Source organism: Apis laboriosa, unplaced genomic scaffold (genome assembly GCF_014066325.1).
Source record: "Apis laboriosa isolate Shangri-la unplaced genomic scaffold, ASM1406632v1 scaffold23_cov150, whole genome shotgun sequence".
Lineage (NCBI taxonomy): Eukaryota > Metazoa > Arthropoda > Insecta > Hymenoptera > Apidae > Apis > Apis laboriosa.
Window position 1 is genome coordinate 4,465,454 of NW_025222452.1, and position 23,778 is coordinate 4,489,231.

At 22.1% G+C, this 23,778-nt stretch overlaps 4 protein-coding genes across 6 annotated transcripts; all 4 read right to left on the bottom strand.

Annotated features, from left to right (window-relative positions):
• Window positions 1-1,248: 1,248 nt before the first annotated feature.
• LOC122713237 (cullin-4A) lies at window positions 1,249-6,061 on the bottom strand. The gene is made up of 11 exons (XM_043933487.1): window positions 5,603-6,061; window positions 4,591-4,954; window positions 4,314-4,502; window positions 4,088-4,234; window positions 3,813-3,999; window positions 3,549-3,741; window positions 3,178-3,479; window positions 2,820-3,050; window positions 2,454-2,732; window positions 2,233-2,385; window positions 1,249-2,152 (listed from the first exon to the last, which is right to left on the bottom strand). Exons 1-11 carry the CDS (start codon window positions 5,904-5,906, stop codon window positions 2,057-2,059), a joined length of 2,445 nt encoding a protein of 814 aa, XP_043789422.1. The 5' UTR covers window positions 5,907-6,061; the 3' UTR covers window positions 1,249-2,056.
• A 978-nt stretch (window positions 6,062-7,039) lies between these two features.
• LOC122713290 (adenylate kinase) lies at window positions 7,040-8,534 on the bottom strand. The gene is made up of 4 exons (XM_043933626.1): window positions 8,258-8,534; window positions 7,932-8,168; window positions 7,582-7,749; window positions 7,040-7,461 (listed from the first exon to the last, which is right to left on the bottom strand). Exons 1-4 carry the CDS (start codon window positions 8,372-8,374, stop codon window positions 7,225-7,227), a joined length of 759 nt encoding a protein of 252 aa, XP_043789561.1. The 5' UTR covers window positions 8,375-8,534; the 3' UTR covers window positions 7,040-7,224.
• Window positions 8,535-11,563: 3,029 nt separating this feature from the next.
• LOC122713507 (guanine nucleotide exchange factor DBS-like) lies at window positions 11,564-23,185 on the bottom strand. Of its 3 annotated transcripts, none has more exons than XM_043934046.1 (16): window positions 22,809-23,185; window positions 17,285-17,380; window positions 17,036-17,150; window positions 16,878-16,968; window positions 16,509-16,739; window positions 16,184-16,443; window positions 15,829-16,063; window positions 14,442-14,636; window positions 14,197-14,373; window positions 13,922-14,107; window positions 13,518-13,853; window positions 13,109-13,426; window positions 12,814-13,011; window positions 12,546-12,754; window positions 12,270-12,468; window positions 11,564-12,180 (listed from the first exon to the last, which is right to left on the bottom strand). In XM_043934046.1, exons 1-16 carry the CDS (start codon window positions 22,978-22,980, stop codon window positions 11,953-11,955), a joined length of 3,246 nt encoding a protein of 1,081 aa, XP_043789981.1. In that variant the 5' UTR covers window positions 22,981-23,185; the 3' UTR covers window positions 11,564-11,952. The 3 variants fall into 3 exon arrangements, with proteins under 3 accessions (XP_043789981.1, XP_043789982.1, XP_043789983.1); XM_043934047.1 differs by lacking the exon at window positions 22,809-23,185 and adding an exon at window positions 21,470-21,665 and having other exon boundaries at window positions 11,565-12,180; XM_043934048.1 differs by lacking the exon at window positions 22,809-23,185 and adding an exon at window positions 17,676-17,694 and having other exon boundaries at window positions 11,565-12,180.
• LOC122713508 lies at window positions 18,769-21,001 on the bottom strand. The gene is made up of 3 exons (XM_043934049.1): window positions 20,635-21,001; window positions 20,046-20,245; window positions 18,769-19,866 (listed from the first exon to the last, which is right to left on the bottom strand). The coding sequence occupies exons 2-3, from the start codon at window positions 20,196-20,198 to the stop codon at window positions 18,859-18,861; spliced, it is 1,161 nt and encodes a 386-aa protein (XP_043789984.1). The 5' UTR covers window positions 20,199-20,245; window positions 20,635-21,001; the 3' UTR covers window positions 18,769-18,858.
• Window positions 23,186-23,778: the final 593 nt, after the last annotated feature.

The window sequence follows — 23,778 nt, forward strand, 5'->3', positions numbered from 1 at the left end:
CAAAATTCTGAAAGAACATGAAAATATTATCTTTTTGAATCTATTTTAAAATGATTTCTTTATATGAATTTACCATGTACTGCGTTTGGGAGATAGTTTTAATATATATTAAAACTTTTCATAGGATTTGCATTAAAATTACCTAATGGTTCATCAACATTTTTTTTGTTTATACAAAATTTCATTAATAAGCTATTTCATAATTACACATAAAATGACTGAACAAGCCACTGGATGATTCAAATTTTATTGATTGTATTAATAATATATTTATTTATATATATATTTTCTTTTTTTCAATAACAATCGATTTCTACGTTATGAAATTCTGTTTTTTTTTTTGAAAATGTTTTCTTATGTAGTTTATGGAATATAATTAGATATTTGTATTCACAAAAAAGCACTGGACCTTCTTTTTACAATAATTTTTTGTTTTCATCTTTAAATTACAGTAAATAAGATAATAAGAAATTCTGTATTCAATTTAGCATATAGTTACAGTAATTTTATTTATACTTTATCTTGCTAGAAATTTTATTTTGCACAGCATTTACATGAATAATAAATTATTTCTTTAACATTCATTTGTGAAATAACCTTGTAATACAGAGTTACTAAAAAAAAGAATAATAATTTTACATAATAAAAAATAAAGAAATATGTTATTAAAAGCATAATTTTAAAATTTCCTGAAATATTAATAAATCATAGTTGATGAAAATACTGTAAAACATAATATTTTTGTAATCTACAAATTGAAAAAATTTATTCTAAACGGAATTATTAAAATTTTTAATTTATATCGTGATCTATATAAATTAAATTGATAATTAGTCAAGAATAATTTATATCACATTGATTTTTAATTTATATATAAAGATAGAAGATTCATATAGTTTTATAAACTTGTACTTTATCAAGCTATAATTCACTCAAAAGATATGCAAAAAGTAAGTATCAAGTAAATATGATATTATTTGTATTTATATTTAAATAGTTATTATAATTTATCATATGTAGTGAAAATTGTAAAGCTAATGGCAGAGTACTTATTTTATAATAATATGAAACACTTTTACTATTTGTTTTTTTTATCTTCATAAAAAAGATACATTTGTTAATAGAGAAAAATACATTAAAAAATATTAATTTTAATAATATGCAGGTTATAAATAAAACATGCACTATTTGAAAGATGTTTCATATTATTATTAAATTTATTATAAATTTACATATGTATTGCTTTACTATTTTTTTTTTTTTGACAAAAATGGACATTATTTGTACAAATTGTATGTGTTTTCCTATTGGATTTATAAACTCTGTATTATAAGGTAATATACAAAAATTTGTTATAGAAATTCATAATATTATGTTCTTAATAAGATTTCTTCAAATATTTTTTTGTTCATTTTTTTCAATATGAACGTACCGTAGTTTTTCCTTTTCGGTATTCTTAAAATTCTGTAATGAAGTACTTTTTCATGTAATGAACATATTCAGTACATGAATTATTATTTCATAATATATTTTCTATTTGTTTAAAATTATTTCAATGACCAGTTCAATATCCATAATACACTATCTCTTCTATTTATTATAAATAACGCATTCCCACTTTCGGTCATTGCATTTTTTTTAATTCTTAGAATATTCTATGTTATCTTCTTAGACCTGTATGCTGTGAAAAACTGTTCTGCATAAAAAACTGTTGATATATTTAAATGCTGTATTAGATATTTTGCACATGGTCCTTTTTTAGCGAAATCCATAAACAGAAGAATAATAACAGTAAAGCACTATCTTAAAAATGACCTCAATTGTCCAGTATTCATTACGCACTATAAAAACCGAATTTATAGAGTCCACTCTATTTTTTTTATTAACTGATCACATAATGCAACATTATGCTAACATTCAATCAGTTATAAGTTTTTCATTTTTTTCTTGTTCAACATGTCACATTCACAATGAGCAAACACCAAAACAAATTGGTTTTTTTGCTAAAAAACACAGTGACCACCCAGTCTAAAATGACTTTGGTATTTGGTTCAGGTTATGCAACATAATTGTACTCATTTGCATTATCTTTATCTCGTTCCATATAATCCCTATCTATGAGAGATTCAATTCTCTTTTTCAAATCTGCAGGCTGAAAAATTTTTTTCATAATTATATAATTCAATATATTTAAAATCTTCATAATATATATTATTTTATAAATCGCAATACCTTTACAGGAAACTTAAGTTGATTATATAATTCACTAATCAACAAATTGTGCGAAAGTGTTTTTCTCATTTTCATAATTCTAACAATAGCTGCATCTATCTGATATTGTCTATCTTGATATACTCTTTCCTCTGTAGCTTTTTGTTCCTCATTCTAAAATAAATAATATATTTTTTAATTATGTATTATGTAAAAGAAAATAATTATTTAAAAGATCATACCGTTTCTTTCATTTGAATTTGATTTATCTTAATTCTGAATAATTTATTTGTAAAGTCTGCATTAAAAACAAATCTATCATTATCTGCAACATCCCTTCCTCTTGGATTTTTTTGTAACACTCTGGCTTTTCCACAAGCTAAAGATTGTAAAGTTCTTCTAAGTTCACCATCTTCTATATTTGTTGCTGTTTTTATATCTTCCAAGGACAAATTGTCAGCATCATTAAACAAAATTAACACCAATGCTTGAAACAATGAAACTTGAAGTTCTTTGTTGCCCTATTTTGACATTTAAGTGAAATATTTCTATGGAATATATAATTAACTATTTAATATAAATTTAATACATTCATATATCAATAATACCTGATTAAACCAAGCTTTTAATACACAATGTCCTAAAGTAGGTTGCCATTGCAATTTTCTACCACTATGTTTCCCCAAATAAAATTTATTAAATACATCTTGATATTGAACCATTTCTGGTGGTAATGTTACTTCCATTACAGGATATGTTGGCCAATAACCCATTGTAAGTATTGAAACAGTTAAATCCAAATTACTAGCAGACAATTCACTTTGCAAATTTCCTGCATACTAATTTAAAATATAAAAAAAGTTTAAATCATATAATTAAATAAATAATATATAAAAAATAATTTGTAAATATATTAAATTAAAAATAAACTAAAAATAAGTAATTAAACATAAGTTTTATTATTACCTGTTTAAAAGCAATATTAATATCTTTACTAAGTTCCATATCTTTGAACATTCCTTCCAATTTACTAGTAAAACCTCCTCCACATTCTTGTTTTAATTTGGATAACATGGATTTTTCAGCATCAACAGAAGCTGATTTACCAACTAATAAACGTTTAGCTAAATCTTTTTTATAAAATGCTTCAAATACATCTTTTCCATGTATAAATCTAAACAATACCATGATTTTATCTAATAATCTTTCCAATTCTTCTTCTGTTGCTTCTTTATTACCCGCTCTAAGTTTACAATCAACAAATTTCGCTATAATTAAAAAAAATAAATTAAATATGGATAATAAATATTATTATTTAAATAAAAATACAATATTACCTATTAATTCAGCAGGTTTATTCGCACGTTGATTAATAAAAGCTTCAAAAGCTTCCTTTAAACTGTTTGCAAATTTCTCATTTTTATGAAAACATGTGTTAACTATATTATCCATTTTATCTTTGAAATCTAAGAGTTCTTGAACCATAGTTTTATCTTTTTCAGGATCTATAACTATGGTTTTACCTTTTTTCTATGAACAAAAATAAAGAATGTATCTACATATAATTAAAATTGTAAATATTTGAACAATTTATAAAATACCTTAATATAAGAATTAAAGTTTAGACAAAGTTCTACAAGGCCATTCTTCACTCGACTATATAAATTATAAAGTAAAGATAAATCATTAATTCTATTTTCATCCAGTAAACCACTTAATCCTTTTTGTAAAATGCTGGTAATATGTTCAGACAATAATTGCTTTTCTACTGTGTGTATTAAGGACCATCTATAATATTAAATTAATATTAATTAATAATAATACTATAGTTAGTATAATTAGTTAAATATTGATATGATATAAAATAAATATTCACTTTGTAGATGCATCCAAATAATGTAACAAACGTTCATTTTCCTCTTGAAGTCGTTTGTCCACATGTGCTAAGTACTCAGGAACATCATGTTCATTCATCAGTCGTTGTCCTTCAGCAGCATATAGTCTTTCAGTAGCAACCAAAAATCTATAGAAATAAAGATTTAATAAAATATATATAATATATATATATATATATATATATATATATATATATAAAATCATACTTAGTTTCAAAGGCATCTTGGTAGATTTGTAGATCTGATAACATTCTTAACAATGATTTAAGAAGTGTTCTATCCACTGTATCACCTTGACGTTCTTTTTCTATGAGCATAAGTAATCCTTCTACTGTACGTGTTTGAACTAAGTTATTCAAAACAATATACACTCTAAACAAATGTAAACCCATATCCCTAAAATAATACAAATACTGAGCAAAAAAATATAAAAAAATTTATTTTTAATAATTTTTAATAACATTTTTAAATTTTTTAAACATACCAAATGGATAAAATACTTGGATTTTGTAATACATATGTTCTATCCAAATATAGAAAAATACTTCTAATCATAATCATTTGTCTGCAATGTGATTGCCAACATTCATTCATTTTTTTTAAGAATATATGCCTATCCATTGATTCTGCTAAAAATTGTTCTATATTTGCTTGCACATGTGCTTCTGTTAACCTTGTTAATTTTGTATACAATGTGGATGCCATCTTATGATTACACATATTTTCAACTGCTTGATAAAGCTCTTCTAATGAATAACGAATACTCTTGCTAGTTTGTATTGCTATTACAGCTTCTTGTAATTTTTCCCATGTCTGTTCTTGATAATTTTCTGGTAATTTTGGTTTATCTATATAAAATTTTTAATATAATATTTGTATTTATTATTATTTCTTATGTAAATATAATTTTCTTTCTATAAATATTTTTACTTATTAATATATTTTTTATAATCAATATGTATTAATAATACATATATAAGATACAATGTCTTTTATATCCTTTTTTTAAAAAATAATTTATTTTAAAATAAAATAAAAAAATAATAATAAATTGAAAAATATAAATTGAATCATAAATACGTTTTGAAATTTCTATTATTACTAAAATAGCTCATTCGTACTTATTCTTTATTTTTATTTAATAAAATTAAAAATATAAATACACGAACTAACATATTTAATTAATTATACAATCAATATGAAATTTTTAATAAATATATAAAGAACAAGTAATGCGTCTTAAAGACGTTTATTCATTTCATTCTTTCATGATGTCAAGTTAGGTTATGTCAGCTTATTTTTATTAATCGCATTTAGAATTAATTTGACCTTCGTTAAATAATATGAAGCAAAAGAATATCACAAAAATTACAAAATCATGTTAAAAAAGATGTCGTAATCCACGAAGGCACATTGCCAATCATAAATTACACCAAAAATCTTCATGAACAGTAGCAGCTGATTTTGAGGTTAAGTAGTCCCATGGTCTTGCTTACTTTTGAAATTTTTGATGACGAGTTTTCTAGCTGTACCAGGTTTTGCGCTTGCCAAACTTGGTGAAATCTTGTTGACGCCGTTTGGATTCCCAACAGTTAAAGCTGAGAAATTGGCTCTCTTTTGGGTATCAGTCGTGGCTGCAGCCGTATCCGTCATGTTTTCAATCTCGTTGATCTCCGTGACCGCAACGGCGGACAGCTTGCTGCGTTTTGCAGCACCAAAGTTTAACACCGCTGCGTGATCAGCAGCCGTCCTCTTCACCTGTGCTGTGGCTAGAACCTGAGTTCCCCCGAGCCTAGACATATGCGTGCATCACTCGGCCACCGGCCCTCAGCACACGGAAAACACAGTTTTCCACTGAGAAATTGAAAAAATTCTCCTTCTCTGGTTCTACCCCTTTATCCCTCCAATCGACAAGCGGAAAAACTTATTTATCCCAAACTCTGCTTCTCACAAAACTCACGAACAATTGGCAATCTATGCACATGCGCGATACATTACGCGGCGCTCTCCGCGCGCTTACCGCGCACTTTTAATCATTATAATTTCATTCACACTTTTTTCAAAGAAACAAAATAAAATATTTTAGAATATTAGAAATTTTATTCTATATTTCGATATACATACAGAAATATTGTATACTAATATATATTTGAATTATGGAAAATAGATTTTAGTATATGTTGTATTTTATTTTATAGCCATCTTGGAAAATTATCTAAGAATGCACAAACATTTTAATCTAATGTATTAGTAATATATCTTAAAACATATATTATCTTCTATTCATACATTTCTTCCTTTAGCTTTAAAATGCAAAATTAAAATTTATAAAACCATATGTGCGTATAAAATATTATATACATATATATATGTATATGTATATGTATATAATATATATATATATATATATATATATATATATGTATTAAAATCTTACATAAAAAATAATATTGAAATTTTATTTTTTTAAAATTTTATCATTTATATTTACATTTTATATAAATATCCTAATTATTGGATTTTTTGTTTCATATTAAAAATTGCCAAATATAAACTTAAATTAAAAAAAAAATGTAAGAAATAACATATTTTATACAAAAGATATAAAAGTCTTAAGAAATGTATGTTTCAAAATAAACATAATAACAAAAGTAACAAAAGAGTAGAAAAAAATGAAAATATATTCTATAACAGAATTTTAAAACAAATAATGCATTTTATTATATAAAAATAAATGTCATTCAATTATGCAGTCAAATAATAAATCATATGTCAAAATATTAAATTAAACTTGTTCTATTATTAAAATGTGTGCATTTGACTTATTAGCTTGTGATAATGTTTTGAATATATAAATTGTTGGCAATTAAAATAATATTAAAGTCATTAATTTTTTCCTTTTTTAACATTTTGTCTTAAATATACTCTATAGATATACAAAAAATATATATTCTATTGATTAAAAGTAACATAAATTATCTTTATATTCAAAATCATATTAAAGTGTGCTAAATTTTACTGAAAGTTATTTTGATTCTAAAACTATTTCCCATTAACTACATATTGCCCTTTTACTTACAAGAAAAAAATGAGGAGTAATTTTTTTTCATTCAACATCTTAAAAGAATCGACTAAAGAAACCTTTTTTTTCCTGTTGTTTAGTTGCTTTTAGGAAAATGCAATCAATATCTTTAAAAACATCTTTACTAGATCGAGCTGCATTAACATAATAGTGAATCCCTTGTAAAGCATAATAATCGATCAAAGGTACAGTTTCTGTATGATATGTGGATAATCGTTTCTTCAATGCTTCTATATTATCATCAGATCTTCTAATTAATGGTTCTCCAGTAATCTATTAACAAAAAAATTATTTGCAGCTCAACATAATTTTTAATTTCATTTACAAATTGTAATTTATAATGTAAAAAAAATTGTAATTACAAATTTAATAAAAATAATTATTATTGCTTACATCATCTTTCATATATTCTTTAGGAGGAGCAAATTCTTCATGGTATGATCTACCACTTTTAGGATGAATTAAACGACCTGTGATTCTTTTTATTAACAAATTATCATCAATTCCAAACTCTACCACAGCATCTAATTTAGTTTGTCTCTTCTTTAACATTTGATCAAGCTGTTTAAATAGAAAAAAAAAATAATTTATATTATAATTTTAATTAAAAAATTAAATATTTTTTGCTTTACTTTTCATATTTTAATATTATTTCAAGATTATTATATATATAATAATCTTTATAAGTTAAATAAAAAGAAATTAATTATTCATGATATTAACTTTGAATTAAACTTTCTTACTTTTTCAGCTTGTGGAACACTTCTAGGAAAACCATCCAACAAAAAACCACGTTTACATTCAGGTTTGTTTAAATTATGATCAATCATATTAACTACAAGATCATCACTGACTAATTTACCCTCATCAATTATTTTTTTAATTTCAGCTCCAAGAGCAGATCCAGAATTAATTTCTGCTCTAAGCATATCGCCTGTAGATAGATGACATACACAATAACGTTCTTTCAATAATGGTGCCTAAAATATAATAAAACATTTAATTAAATAATTTGGACCGATATTTTAAAAATATTAAGTTTAAATTTTATAGATTAAATAAATTTCACCTGTGTACCCTTACCGCTACCAGGTGGTCCTAATAAAACTGCATTAATCCCATTTTTCGGTACATCTTTTGGAAATTCTAAAATTTCTTTTGGTATTGTTTCTACATGCGGAGCCATTTTTTGTTATTAATCACAGTTAATAAAATTTAAGAAGAATAAAATTTACAAAACCGATTATATAAAGTTCACTATCAAGAGTACATAACACTATTATAAATAGTGTAACGAATAAATATCAATTTCCTCTCAATCTTCCAAAAGAATACAACGAAATGGTTCGTTGTATATCATGTATATACAGTTACCTCATCTATCGTTCTCTAGTTAAATTAATATCGATTTAAATCGAATTAAATCGATTATGATTATGATATAGAATTAAATTGTAATTTTAGATGTTATAAAATTAACTAATCATTAATAGACAACATTTTTTATTAATTAATTAAAAAAATATAAATTTTATTTATATAATCACATTTACATTATTTTGTCTTTTTTAAATTATTGCAGTTTAGATATACATTTATCTAGTTATTTACATCATGAAATGATAATAAATAAAATTATATTAAAATAGATTTAAATAACAATATTTTTTTAATATATATATTTTAATGTCATACAAAATATATTAAACAAAATACAATATTAATTATATTAATATTATAAGTTTTAACATATTCATTAAAGATTAATAAACTTTTCTTATTTAAATACAATAAAAATATTATTATACCATCATAATATTAATTTAATTAATTTATTTCAATGTTTGAACAAAAAATTATTAAATTATTTTTTATTAAAATTTTGTTAAAATTTTCTCAATACTTAATTATATTTTACATAAAAAAAAATTTTAATATTTCTGTTATTTTTATGTATATATAAAAATAAATTAAATATTAAGTTTATTTAAAAAAAACAAAGAAATTTTTTATTAAAGCGTTATAACTTAACTAATCAATACTTTATACGCAAATCGATAATTTAATTATAATTATTTTTTTTAACTCAATTCAGATTTCAAAATTTTAAATAAAGCTAATATTTCTAATAATATTACATCATAATATATACATTTATATAGAGAGAAAGACAAATGTAAAAAATATTCTTTTTCTATAAAATTTGTCTGCTTATATTTCTAAACAGAAATATATTAATATTATTTTATTTGTTTTAAAAATTATTATTATTATTATAATATCTATGATATATTTGTAATGGAATTATTTCATTTATTGGGTATATAATTATTGTCTATGTGTCAATTTATATATCTACAAAAAATTCTAAAATATTCTTATACTAAAGTACATATTTCAAAATAAAAATTGAATAAAAATAATAATGAAAACTGTAAAAAATAAATATTTAAATTGTATTGTTTAAAATTTTCTTTGAAAATAAATAATATTACTCATTACATTAAATAATATTAATTAATCAAATTTAAAGCTATATTTTCTTAAAAATATTTAACATATTCTTTCAATTTTATTATAATTCATTAACGTTATATTTCAATATACAAAGTATCTCATAATATTAATATTAATAGATATGCAAAACAAATAAATTATTGATATTGATCATCAAATAAAATATATTCATTCTATCAAATTTTATAATAGTCAATATTAGGACGGTATATAATGATAAATAGATAAAAATATACAATAAATTAAATCATTATTATTGTAAATTAATTATGTTTTTTGTTTCATTTTACCAAAGAAAAATATCATTTCATTTGCTCAAAAATGAACATTTTTTTAATAGAATATTAATAATGTAACTATTAATTTTCAATTTATTCAAATTATTCAAATATCATATTTATTTTATAGCCATATATTATAATATGATTTTACTGATATTCATAGTATTAAAATAAATTATTTGTACTGAATATATATTTATCTTATAATCACAATAGAATTTTTTTATATATAAATAATATATAAATTATATTTAAATAACATTTTTCAAGTAATTAAATTATTATTTCAATTATACACATAAATATAAAATAAAAATAATTATTGCATATTTATCTACAAATTAAAAATTGATATTTAACAATTTCTTATTCAATTCTTTGACATTTATATAAATTTTCAGTATAAATTATATATTACATTTATTTTATTATTATTAAATATTTAAGAAATGAATTATTAATTCTAAATTGCTAATTAAAATTGCTTTCTTTATTGAAACATTATATATATATATATATATATTATATTATATATTATATTATATATATTTCTAGAATTTATTATAGTATTAAATATTGCATGATACTTGGTGTTAATTTTTATAATTTTGGAAATTTATATATATATATTATTTAATACTTTATAATCTTTTGTTTTTTTTTTTTGTTAAATCTAGTAAAAAATTTTAACGAAATATATAATAAGCTATTTATTAAATTAAAATCATATATTATTATAAAGTTATTTGGTTGTAAGATTTATTAACAGTTTATTTTCGCTTATGCTAATAACAAGAACTGCTAAATTTTCATTTACAAAATCATTAAATAAATATTTTAATGATTACTTATTTTAATTTTAAAAATTTTAAAAATTTTTTAATCGATTTTCGATATTTCATACATATTTTAAGTTTTTTTTTTAATATTGAAAATAGTTCATAATGTATTATATATAAGAATAAATAATTAATAAATATTTATAAGAATAAATAAATATTATAAATAATATAATAATAATATAATAAATTTATAAATAAATTTTATATATATTTAATACATATAATATGTATCTATATAATTTTAGTAAAAAATATAAATAACATATATTTAATTTCTTTCTCTTATTCATGATTTTTGTTATTTAAAAAATGTTACAAGCGTAATAGATTACCAAAATAATAAATTATCAAAATAAAAATATCCCAAATTTAATCTAAATTTTGGAATATTTGCATATAATATTACACAAGTCATAAGTATGGATAAATTACATATTACAAATTGCACTGTTAATTCCTTATAATTTATGGAAATAATAATTGAAATATATAATTGAAATGATTGCATTTCATTTTTTTGCAATATTGAAATATATTAAGTCGAATGAAAATCTATATAACTTATAGCAAACATATTACATGTAAATTTAAATATTCATATATGTGCGTGCATATATTCTTTAATCTATCTTCCTATAAATATATTTTATATATTTCTATAAATATTATTTACTTTGTAAGAATAAATCTAAATGCAAATTTTATTTGCTTGCATAAAGCACTTTCATGAACAAATTTTTTCATAATATGCTTTATCTAGTAAAAAAGTTCATGCATTTTTCATTCCCTGATTTCTTATTTAAAATTTATGGATTACATAATCTAATTTTTTATTTCAGATATCATATATATCATATATAATTGTAATTATTCACAGATTAATCAATTAATCAAACATATATTGCTATATTATACAGTTTAAAACAAATTTCATATATATATTTTATATATATATATTTCATATATATATTTATGCAAAATTTTTAAAGTCTTGATTATATCTTTGTATTACAAAACTTTCCAATATATGATTGTTAATGCTACACTTCAATAAGTGATACTGTTTATTGAATATAAATATGAATCTAACACACTAGGAAATTCTAGTGTGTTAGACGCCTATTTCAAATAGTTTCTTGACTGTTAACTGATTGTGAACTGCGTGATGTTTTTCGATTTATTGGTTCCAAATAAGCTGCTGGTGCCCATCCTTCTATTCCAGTAGTTATTAATTTTACAAACCACCAACCAGCACATCCAACTTTAAGAAGTTCTAAATTATCTCCTTCGCGCATTGTAACTTCTGATTGACCAACTGCGCAATAATCAGCTAATGCTATATATCTTCCACCCTGATTAGATATAAAATTTATAACTTTATTACTAATCTTTATCTAATTAATCTTTATTTGTTTAATTAATTACCAGAAATAAAACTTACAGGAGCAGGACCGGGATTTTCACTAAAAGCATCTTCATCATCAGTATTACTATTCTCTGAACTCCATGCAACATCATCTTCAGTTAATTGTGAAATATCTGTAATATGCGATATAACACTGCTACCATCAACTGAAAGAGTTCTCAATGATCCTGAAATACTGCTTTGAGCTTCCCATGAAATCGTTTGTCGTAAAGGTCTATAAATATTTTACAAAAAATTATTATCATTAGATTTTTAATTTGTCATATAATATAATATAATAATAATATATACTTGTGATTTGTTTTTCCAAGAGCAGAATTTTGTTTTCCCTTAAGTTCAGCTAATTGAGACATTAAAACACCTTTAATTTGACGCACCCACGATTGTTTGACATCAACTGTAGATGCCTGTATCGTATGCACTTCAGCACGACCTTGTAACCAAATTTCAAAGCGTCTTGCATCACCTTTTACTGATTCTGTCAGTCCAATTTGTGACATCTAATAAAAACAGAATATTTTTAGATATGATACAAAAAATATGAAATGTTAAAGGTTACCTTTAGATATCTTTTGAAATGATATGTAGCTTTGTTATGAGCTTGGGGTTTACTATGCTTACAAAATATAAGAGCCTTTTCGTATAAGAATATATGGCGTTGTGATGGTTTTAACCTGAGAAGTCGTTCTCGTTTACTGCTACTCCATACACTGAAAGAACCTTGCAATAAAAGTTCACCTTGTGCATTTAAATCTCCCTAAAAAAAATATACATTTTTATCATAATGTTATTAAATAAAATAATATTATTAAATAAAAAAAAATAAAAATTTAATAAATTGAAAATGAACTTACACCAAATCCAGTAATTGCAGTTTGATGCATGCTATCGTTAACACATTTCAATACAACAAGCATACAATCTAATGCTTCTTGTAATTCAGTACAACACGATGGTTCATCACTATATTTTAAAAGATCTTTTAATAATAATTGATATTTTGTTATACGTTGAACAGGTTTTAAAAGATATGCAGCAAGAGGTAATTTGTGACCAAGTCTTTGCTGACAAGCTGCAAGAAATTGTGGTTCATTTTGTACCTGTTCTCGTAATCTTTCAGATCTTGGAATATTTTGACAGTAGTAACTATATAATCTGAAGAACACTTCTCGCTAAATAGTATAAAAATTTAAATAAATTTTGTGTAATAATTAATTAAAATTATATATATATATATATATACACATATCTATAAATAATTACCCTTTGTACAAAACATAATGCAACAAGTTCAGTATTTGAAATACAATTTTCTAAATCTTTTAAAAATGTTTCTCCATGAAAAATGTAAATATCTTCTAAATTCCCAAATAAAATATCTCCCTTGCCTATTAATACTGCTGGTATTAAATGAGTCATTCCCTCATTTGTTAATTCCATTTTATATCCTTTGATTATAGAACCCAATTCAGCAACATAAATTCGTTCAGTTTCAACTAGTTCTGTTAAAACATGTCCACGTTTTAAACGTAAAGCTTCTATATCCTTAGATTCACTTTCTGGTGATGAAGATTCTCCTTCTATAGGACTCATTTCCATCTAGAAGAATATAATCAATTTAATAAATAATAAATAAAAATATTAAATTAAATAAAATAATAATTTACTTTTGGCATAGTGTTAGCCTTTTTAAGAATTCTTCCAGGTTTAACAATTTGTGGCAGTGATTGCAATGGTTTAATTGGTTCAGGTGTTACAGTCTGAACTGGTCTTGCTGGTTTAATTAATTGTTGTTTTAATGTCATTATTCTTTTATCACACATCAAAGATACATCTTCTATTCTTTGTAAAACCTATTATATTTATTATATTTATAAGTAAAACTATTATAATAACTATTATAATAACTTTATATAAATGATTATTCCTTAAAAAAACATACTTGAGTAATAAGAGCTTTAGTTTCTGGCATTATAGAATCTTGAAAAATACATCTTGGATGATGAAATTCTTCAGCAGCTTCTATTAATTCTTGTAACTCTTGAAGTGCTTGATCAGGTGGTGTTGCATTGTTTTGTGATGCAAGTAATTCTATTCCACGAGTACACCACGCATTTGCCTATACACATACAATACAAATATTTAAAAATAGATTTTTTTTAAATAAATTTAAATATAAATATTTACCTTATCTATACGTTCCATGAGTTCTCTACATTTGGTTAACATATGTAATCGCCTTTCCAATTTCTGACTTAAAATAGTGCAAATTCTTTGTAATTCCACACATTTTGGTTCTACAACATCTGTAGGACATTGATGCCTTCCAGATAATAATTGTTGACCAGCAGATATTACCTCTTCTGCTCGTTCTATATCTCCCTATAAATTTATTTAATTTTATTCATGTTTAAAACTATAACATTAATAAAAAAAACTACAATTATCAAACATTTTTATCAATTGATATTTTTTGATCTAAAAAAATATTCTAAAAAAGATACTATTTTACGTGCATATAAAATGACATAATTATGACATTCATTCTCAAAATCCATCATGCCAATATAAAACATAAATTAAATCTCTATATTTTTACTTTTTATTGAATAATTTTTTAATTTATAATAATTGAATATATATATTTTACATAATTAAAGATTTGATAGAGATTTAATTCATAAAATTTATGAATTGTAAAACATAGTAATTTTTATTGTATCTTAAAATAGAATAAATAGAATCAAAAAATTGAAATATTAAATTATTATCATATTTAAAAATGTAAATCTATTAGAAAATATATGTATTTTGTTGAGTGGATTGCTTACCAAGACCCAAATCCACATGGTATGCAACAAATAGGACTATCGACAAAATGAGAAAAGCGGTGCAAAATAACATTTGTGCATGATGTGCATTATATGTATGTGTAACTACATATAAAGTTATCCAAACCAGAATTTCTATTAAAATTTGTTGTCTATTTTTATAACAAATATTTTAATTACATATCATAATTCTAATATTTTTAAATTTTATTATTTTATTATTATTTTACTGGTTTGAATATTATACCTTGTTGCCTTAGTGCATTGTAAACATTCTCAAACTTAAAGCTTTAATATTAATATTGCTCATATTTCTTTGATTATAGTTTCAATAATTATATATATTATATAATTATATATAGTTGAAAATAATATAATTAAGATATATATATATATATATACATATATATATATATATATATATATATATTTAAAATCATTTGTTAAATAAATTATTTTTTTTATCTTAGATATTATTAAAATATATTTTTTTACTGAAGATATTTATTATATATATATATTATAAATATATATTATATATTTTTGTTGCTTTGCATTATAATTTAAAGTGTTCTTTTAATAATAAACTAATATATATATATACACATATACGCGCGAACACACATATATGCACATTCTTTCACACATACACATACACACACACGCGCGCCACGCACGCACACACACACACACACGCACGCGCGCACGCACACACAAACATATATATATAAATAAATACATACTCTACATATTCTTTGAAATGCTGATGTATCACAAAGTAATTGTTCAACTCTTGCTTGAGTTTCTCCTACTTCCGTCATTTCTTCTATAGTTTTTAAATGTTGATCTAATATTGCTTGTAATTCTCTAAAATCAGCTTCAAATTGTCTCAATGCTAAGCAATGTCTCAAACGAGAACTATGATGTGTCCAAAACAAATCAAAAGTACGTTCTGTTTCTTCTAATTGAACAAGTAATCTAAAAATAAATAACAATTTATTCTTAATTCTTCTTTTGTTAATATAATAATAAAAAATAATTAAAACTTTATAATGTGAAAGTAAATTGTGAAAATTATTATGTAAAGTTATCTTAAACCTTTCTATAGCTGCCACATTTCCTAATCTATCAGCTGTTCCTTTGCCAGTTAATTGTCTTACACTATCAAGTAATGCTTCACCATGTCTTGCAGCACTAAGAATTTCTTCTTTTAATTCATTATATTCTACTTGTTGTTGAGATAATAAAGATGTAGTTGCAACAGTATTATTAGGAAATTCAATTTCGGCTAAGCGCCGTGTGAAAGAATCCAATGCAAAAGATACGTCTTGAGTCATTGATGAAAATTTTTCTAAGCTCTAAAAAGAGAAATACAAAATACAATTTAAATTAAATAAGTGATTATTTCTATTATTTTACTTACAATTCTGTTTTGTATCCAAGTATGATGACAATATGGCAAAGTACCACCCAATTGTTCAGTTAGTTGATCTTTATCTATGAATTCATGAAGCTCAGCAATATTTGCTAAAAATATAACTCTAAATTTAAAATCTTCTCTAAATAATTTATTTGACACTTCTGAAATAGCTTTTTGTAAAAATCCTGCTGGACGTAAAACATATGCTATATGAACTAAACCAGGAAAAAAGCCCTAAAATATAAAATAATGACATTAAAATCTTTTATTATGTTGTTATTATTATATTTCTGAATATATACTTATAGTATATTATAGAATATATATTTATATACTGTAAGTATATATTTATATATATATATATATACTTACAGAAATTTTTAATAACACAGTTTTTACAGAATTCCATTTATCATTTCTTCTATCAATTATTAAATGAAATCCAAGATCAGCTTCTTGTAATCTAAAAATTATCCAATAATGTTTTAAATTATTTTTTATATAATATTATATAATAATTAAAATCTTACGTTGGTACAGATGTAAGATATAGCATGAGACGTTGATAATCCAAATCAGATAAATTTTGAAAATTACCATTATCAGGAAAAGTAATTATGGGACATCCTTCTCGAGTTTTTCCTCCTAAACATATTATGCAAAATATATTATTTAAAAAATTTAATAAGTTTAAAATATATTTTTTAATAATGCATTAAATTTCATATGACTAAATTTTATTTGATATTTATCTAATATTAATTTTTATCTAATGTTACCTGCTATGATAGCATATTGTGATTGAAGAAGGTCTGCAACATCACGGATTGCCAAATCTCCATTTTCAATCTCACCTGTCATACTCTCTACATCTTCTATGAAATCAAATGAATTCAAATGAATTACATATTTAAAAATTAAAAATACAAAATAATATTACATATAATTTATAATATTTATATTTATATATATATATATTATTTTTATAGTTATAATGTTTAAATAATGTTTAATATAACATAAATGAAATTAACATGAAATAATATATTTAAATAATAATATATAATAAATTTTAAATAAATTTTAAATAAATATTGTAAATAATTATATTATAAATAAATTATAAATAAATATTAATAATGTCTGGCAAAAATGATTATTGAATCTTACAATTATGTAGTTATTTAAAATAAATATTTTGATAATATTATCTAATTATATAGACAATCACTTATGTAATATTTACTTATGTGACCTTGATTCCAACTAACTAAAACTACAGTTTTCTGCTGTACCTGCAATGTTTCTATAACTGTAAAGTAAAAGGCTTTCAAAAGATATATGATTTTAAATTAACATTACATAAATTATAAAATATTGTTTTATATAAAAATGTTTTATATAAAAATATATTAATATATCATATTTAAAAGTATTGCAAAATAAATATACATATATTTTTAATTTATAAATGAATTTATTTTATATTTATTTATTTTGAATTTTTAATACAATTTTTTTATGTTCATTTTTGGTTTTCATAAAAAGATATATGATTTTAATTAACAATATATAAAATAATATATTAATTTAATGTGTAACACATCTTAAAAATAATTTGAGAAACACTGCATTACTGATTCTTCAAATGTTTTTTGCAAAGATTCTTAACATTTATATATATTGGAATTTAACTATATATATTTAATAAAATAATTTTATTTATTGTATTACTCATTTACATTACAAATAAGTATATGTGTACTTATTTACATATAGGATTACATAAAGAAAAAATTCAAATTGCAAAAATATAAATCATTTATTATCTCTATTATTTATTACATATCTGTTAAATTGTAAGTATTGAAATAATATAATTACATAATACATAATTTCATAATATATAATACAATTACATAAATTATAATTATTATTTTCAATTATTTTTTTATATATGTATAGAAAAATGTAATTTTACATAAAAATATGATACTTATTTTCTTTATTAAAAAATAATATGAATAATGTTATAAAACATTTAATAACTAATAACTTTTTATATATTAATGCAAATATTAATGTTATTTCTTGTTAGTTTTTCTTCTCTTCTTCATATATTTTTAATAATGACAATATAAATATATGAAGAAAATATATGTTTTATTATATATATATCTATATATTATATATCTATATTATATATCTATACATTATTATATAAAATCTAATGATTAAAATATTATTTAAATAATTTCTTAAATGTATATTTTTTCATATACATTATATTTATGATTGTACTTATAATATAAATGACTTTTTTTAAATATTATTTTATATTAATTATATTATCTTAAACAGGTAATGGTGATTTATTGACTAGAAATCCACTTGTAGTTATTTGATAACTCATACCATCTTGTAATTTGCTAATTGGTGTTAAAAAATAAGTATCACTTTGTCCTGTTTCACTAGCAATTAATAAAGGTAATAAGGCACTGCCCTCTGTTATTAGTTCTGCTGATTCAGATGTTCCATCATTAGTTCCATTTTTCTTGTCCAACTCAATTTTATTACATCCTTGATTCTGCATATTTTGATTTCTAATCATAAATTCTAATTTAGCAAATTTTACTTGTGGAAATTGGACTTTCATAAATCTTCTAAATGTTGAATATCCCATTATTTTTATATCAGGAGATATTTTTCTACAATATTGTATATAGGAATCATATACTACTTTACGTGTAATATCTGATGGAAGATGTAATTGTGCATTTTTTGCAACTTTAGTCTTTTGTTTTGTTTCTTGTAATTCAATAAAATTTTTTAAAAATTCTGTAGCAATTTTATAAATATCTAATGAAAATGTATTATGTGGAATTTTTCCATGATTTCCATGAACTCGTGGAGTGACACCATGGGTCATTAAATGTTTCCTAATTCGTTTTATTTGATAATGTGTACAGTTTTCTAAATATAAAAAAGCATCTAAACAAACTCTTCTACCCTGATATACATATTGTGCTCGTAATCTACGTCGTTCTGTATGTCTTGCTGTCTCATAAGGATTGGTTAAACAGGCCATAGTAACACCCATTAAATACATATCATGTTCAGCTTTGGTTAATTCTGCAATATTTAGTCTGTGACGATATACTGTTTCAGGATTTAAACCTTTAAAACACTGATCATCTTGACATTCACATCCTCTTTTAAATTTTTCCAATACCTGAGTTAAATTATCTTCTAATTTTGTTGACTCATAACTTGATTCTCCTTCACTTTTATATTTCTTCACCTTCATTTTTGTTATTCTCTTCTTTTGCTTGATATTACTTGTTGTATCCATATGTATCTTCTGTAATACAAAAAACTTTTATATATTATGCAAAATATTAAAAATATATAATTAACAAAAATTTATATTTTAATATTATATTAATATAAAATTATAAAAATAATGATTAATTGATATTGATATTGATATTGTCATATAAATCTTAATCTATTTTATATGATTAAAATAAATTTACTTACCTTTTCTCTTGCTTGTATATATGTCAACTCATCATTAACCATATAATGACAATTAGATACTTCTAAATTGTGATTTTTATTATGTAAAGTATCTTGTAAAGATATATCTGCTTGCATTTTTTTCTCATTTTTTTCACATAAATTAGTATCCATATTCCATTTAATATTATACAGTTAGGTGTCTTAATATTCTATGTATTCTAGTAAACAATAATATTTCAATGATAAATTTATACGAATAGAAATAATTACAAAAATTAAAAATATAAATTAAATATCATGTTTAGAGAATATTATAATAAAAATTTCGAATAAAAAGATTCTAAACAATCAGCTGATATAATATTATTTATGTATTCATGTTAATTATGATATTTGTTTAAAATATATTTGTTAATAAAAAAGTATTTTAAAAATAAAGAACGATAAAAAAATTCAATAAATAATATAAATGAAGAAAAGAATAAAAATTTATATTTTTTCGATTTATACTTAAAAAAATATATTTAATATCGATATGGTTGAGAATCGCTACACGTAACAATGGCTTTTCATTTTTATGGTATGTGGCAAGTCAAATTTTACTTACCTTTTTTTTAACTGAACTTCACAATTATTTTCACGAAGTTAATTATAATATCTTTTAAAAAATGCCACATTTAAAAATATATGCTGTCATAGTAATAATTTCTCATAAATTCGAATACCGGTTAACATTATAAAGCACTACGTTCAAAGAGATAGCGAATCTATATAGTTCTTAATATTTCGTGGAGGGGATAACGATACCAGTCCCGTATAAATGGAACAATCTCCACTTATTCGTATATATTAATAAAGCAAAAATATTGTTAAATAACAATTCAATAATTTATTTAAATTTTAAAAATTTTAATCAAGAAAAATCTATTGTTGCATTGAATCATCACATTATACAAATGACATTTATATTATGTATTATATAGAGATTTTACATTGCATAAAATTTATGAATTAAATATTTAAAGAATAATTTATTTTAGTTTCAATTCATGATACATTTAAACATACTTAAATAGTGAAAATTTTGAGATATGTTAAATATATGTATAATTGTTCATATGATGTACATATATTTTAACATTGTAAAAATATTTACATTGTACAAATATTTAAAACATATTTATATAATATAAAATTAAAATTCATAATAAATTGTTAAACAAATTAAATTATATTAAAAATTTATAATTATTGAATTATTGATATTGATTATTTGTAACATAACTATAGCTACATATAAATAAATCAGATATTCCCATAAATCAATAATCTGTTTTTAGTTCAAACTATAAAAAGGAAATAAAATAGTCTGTTACAATTCTAATTATGAAATTAATGATAAAATTAAATTAGATAATATTAAAAATCTATATAATTCAAACCTGTACATTTCGTTGAGCAATGCTGATGACAGGGACAATTGCAACCATGCATCGATTTTCGTCGAAGAATCATGCTGTTTTTTTTATTTCACTATATTCGATTTTTATGTTACAAAATATTACACGATATTATTGTTAAAATCAACACTTCACGGAAAAATTTAATATTGTTATATTAAATTAAAATTATTTTATTAATACACCATACTACATTCTAATTTTTATCATATATAATAATTTAACAAAATTTCATGATGGTGCCGGTTTCTATTTCTTATTTGAACATTGTAATATATTTTCAATTATTCTTATGCACATTTATATTTCAAAATAATTATAATTTTCTCACTTCGCACAAGAATAAAATATTGAATTAATTTTACTATATTTTATATGCAAAATTTATAATTATAAAATAAATATACATTGATTTAATACTTTTTTTACGAGCCTATTGAATATATCTTATACTACGGCTTTATTACTCCTCAATTCTCACTATAAAACAGCTACAGCAGACGACGACCTCTATCGTAACTTAAGAAAGGTATAACGCCATAATGCATGATAAAGGCAAAGATATGATGAAACAACCAATCACAAAAGACTCAATTGCTAAAGAGGGGCAACTACACGTGACTTGCAGCATGTCACTGTCAGTGTTTAATTAAAGTACATACAATTTCATTAAGATATTACTTTACTATCAATTTGAAAACGACGATTCAAAAATTATAAAAAATTCATTTAAAATTATTAATATATTTTTTTATACGTTAAAAAATATTCTCGTTATATTCTTCATTATATGATATAATTATAATAAAAATTATTTTCAAAAGATATATAAAATATAATTATATTTTTTGTTTATATATATTATAGTTTTTAATTTATATCATAAAAGTAAATATAATCAAATAATTATTATTCTATTCAAAATGTGTGTGTGTGTGTGTGTGTGTGTGTATTATTGATATTAATTAAATCAAAAAATATATATTAATAACATTAAGAAACTGAATATATTGTAATAATATTATAATAATAAAGCACATTAAACAAAATTATACTAAATGTAACTTAATAACAATCATAATAACAATCATAGAAAAAGTTAAATTTAAATATATTCATATTGACAATATTGTTAAAAGATAAATGCATCGAAATATACAAGAAACGCCCGAAAAATCAATCGACAATAGTAGGAAATTAAGAGAGTATATGAAAGTAGCAAATGAAATATTAAGAAGAATCATAAAAAATAATTAAAATTTAAACATGATAAAAGAAAAACAATATATTGTTTTAAAATTACAAAATTTTGAAAACTTACCAGCTTCCAAGATCTCGAGATCCAGATTCCCACTCCGACTATGACTGATACTACTACTGCATGCATTGTAAGTAGATCTATGAGAGTCCTCCATCGCGCGGGAGGCACTGCGTTTGAACTGTTCCAAAAAACTGTCTATTTGATTTTCAATACTGGTCGGCGAGCTAGCCATCTTTTTGCGCGCCACTCCTCAGTAAATGTCAACGTGCTAGAGATGGAAATGGAATTGATCTCATGGAGTTGCAGTTTTACAACTGCCACGACGATTTCGTTCTAAAGGATTAGCTACATTTTACAATGTCAAACTATTTGCACTAAAATTTGAAGAATTATAGCGCACAAGCGAACAAATCGCTTTAATTTCGTTCACTATCGTATCGTCTCCCGCTACACGATACATGTTTATTTGTGTTGAGCAACGCCCGGAACTAAACGCATCTTACTGCAATATTTTTGCGATAGATGTCGCGAATAGCTATCAGATTTACAATATTAATTATTAAATGTTATTGCATTTGTTTATTATAACTCTAATTTTTATTCGATTTATGTGTAAGATAAATGATTAAATTTTTTATTTTATCTATTTTTTAAATATATTTTACATATTTTTATTTGTCTAATATATTATTAGATATAGAGAAAGATATATAAAGATATATTAAAAATTTTTCTTTAATATGAAAATTTTATGTAAAATTTTGTAAATAAATTTAAAATAAAATTAAAATAAAATATAAATTCTTTTAATTATAAATTATATTTTATATTATATATAATTTATTAAATATATTCAAAAATGATTAAAAAAATGATCACGATCATTTATCAATTCAAAACATTTATCGTTTTAAAATTTGGATTTTAACCAAATTGGAGTATTAAAATCACAAGATAGTTAATAATATGTCTATATATGTTAAAATAAAAATAAATATCATAAAATCTATCATATATTTTGTTCATGGTA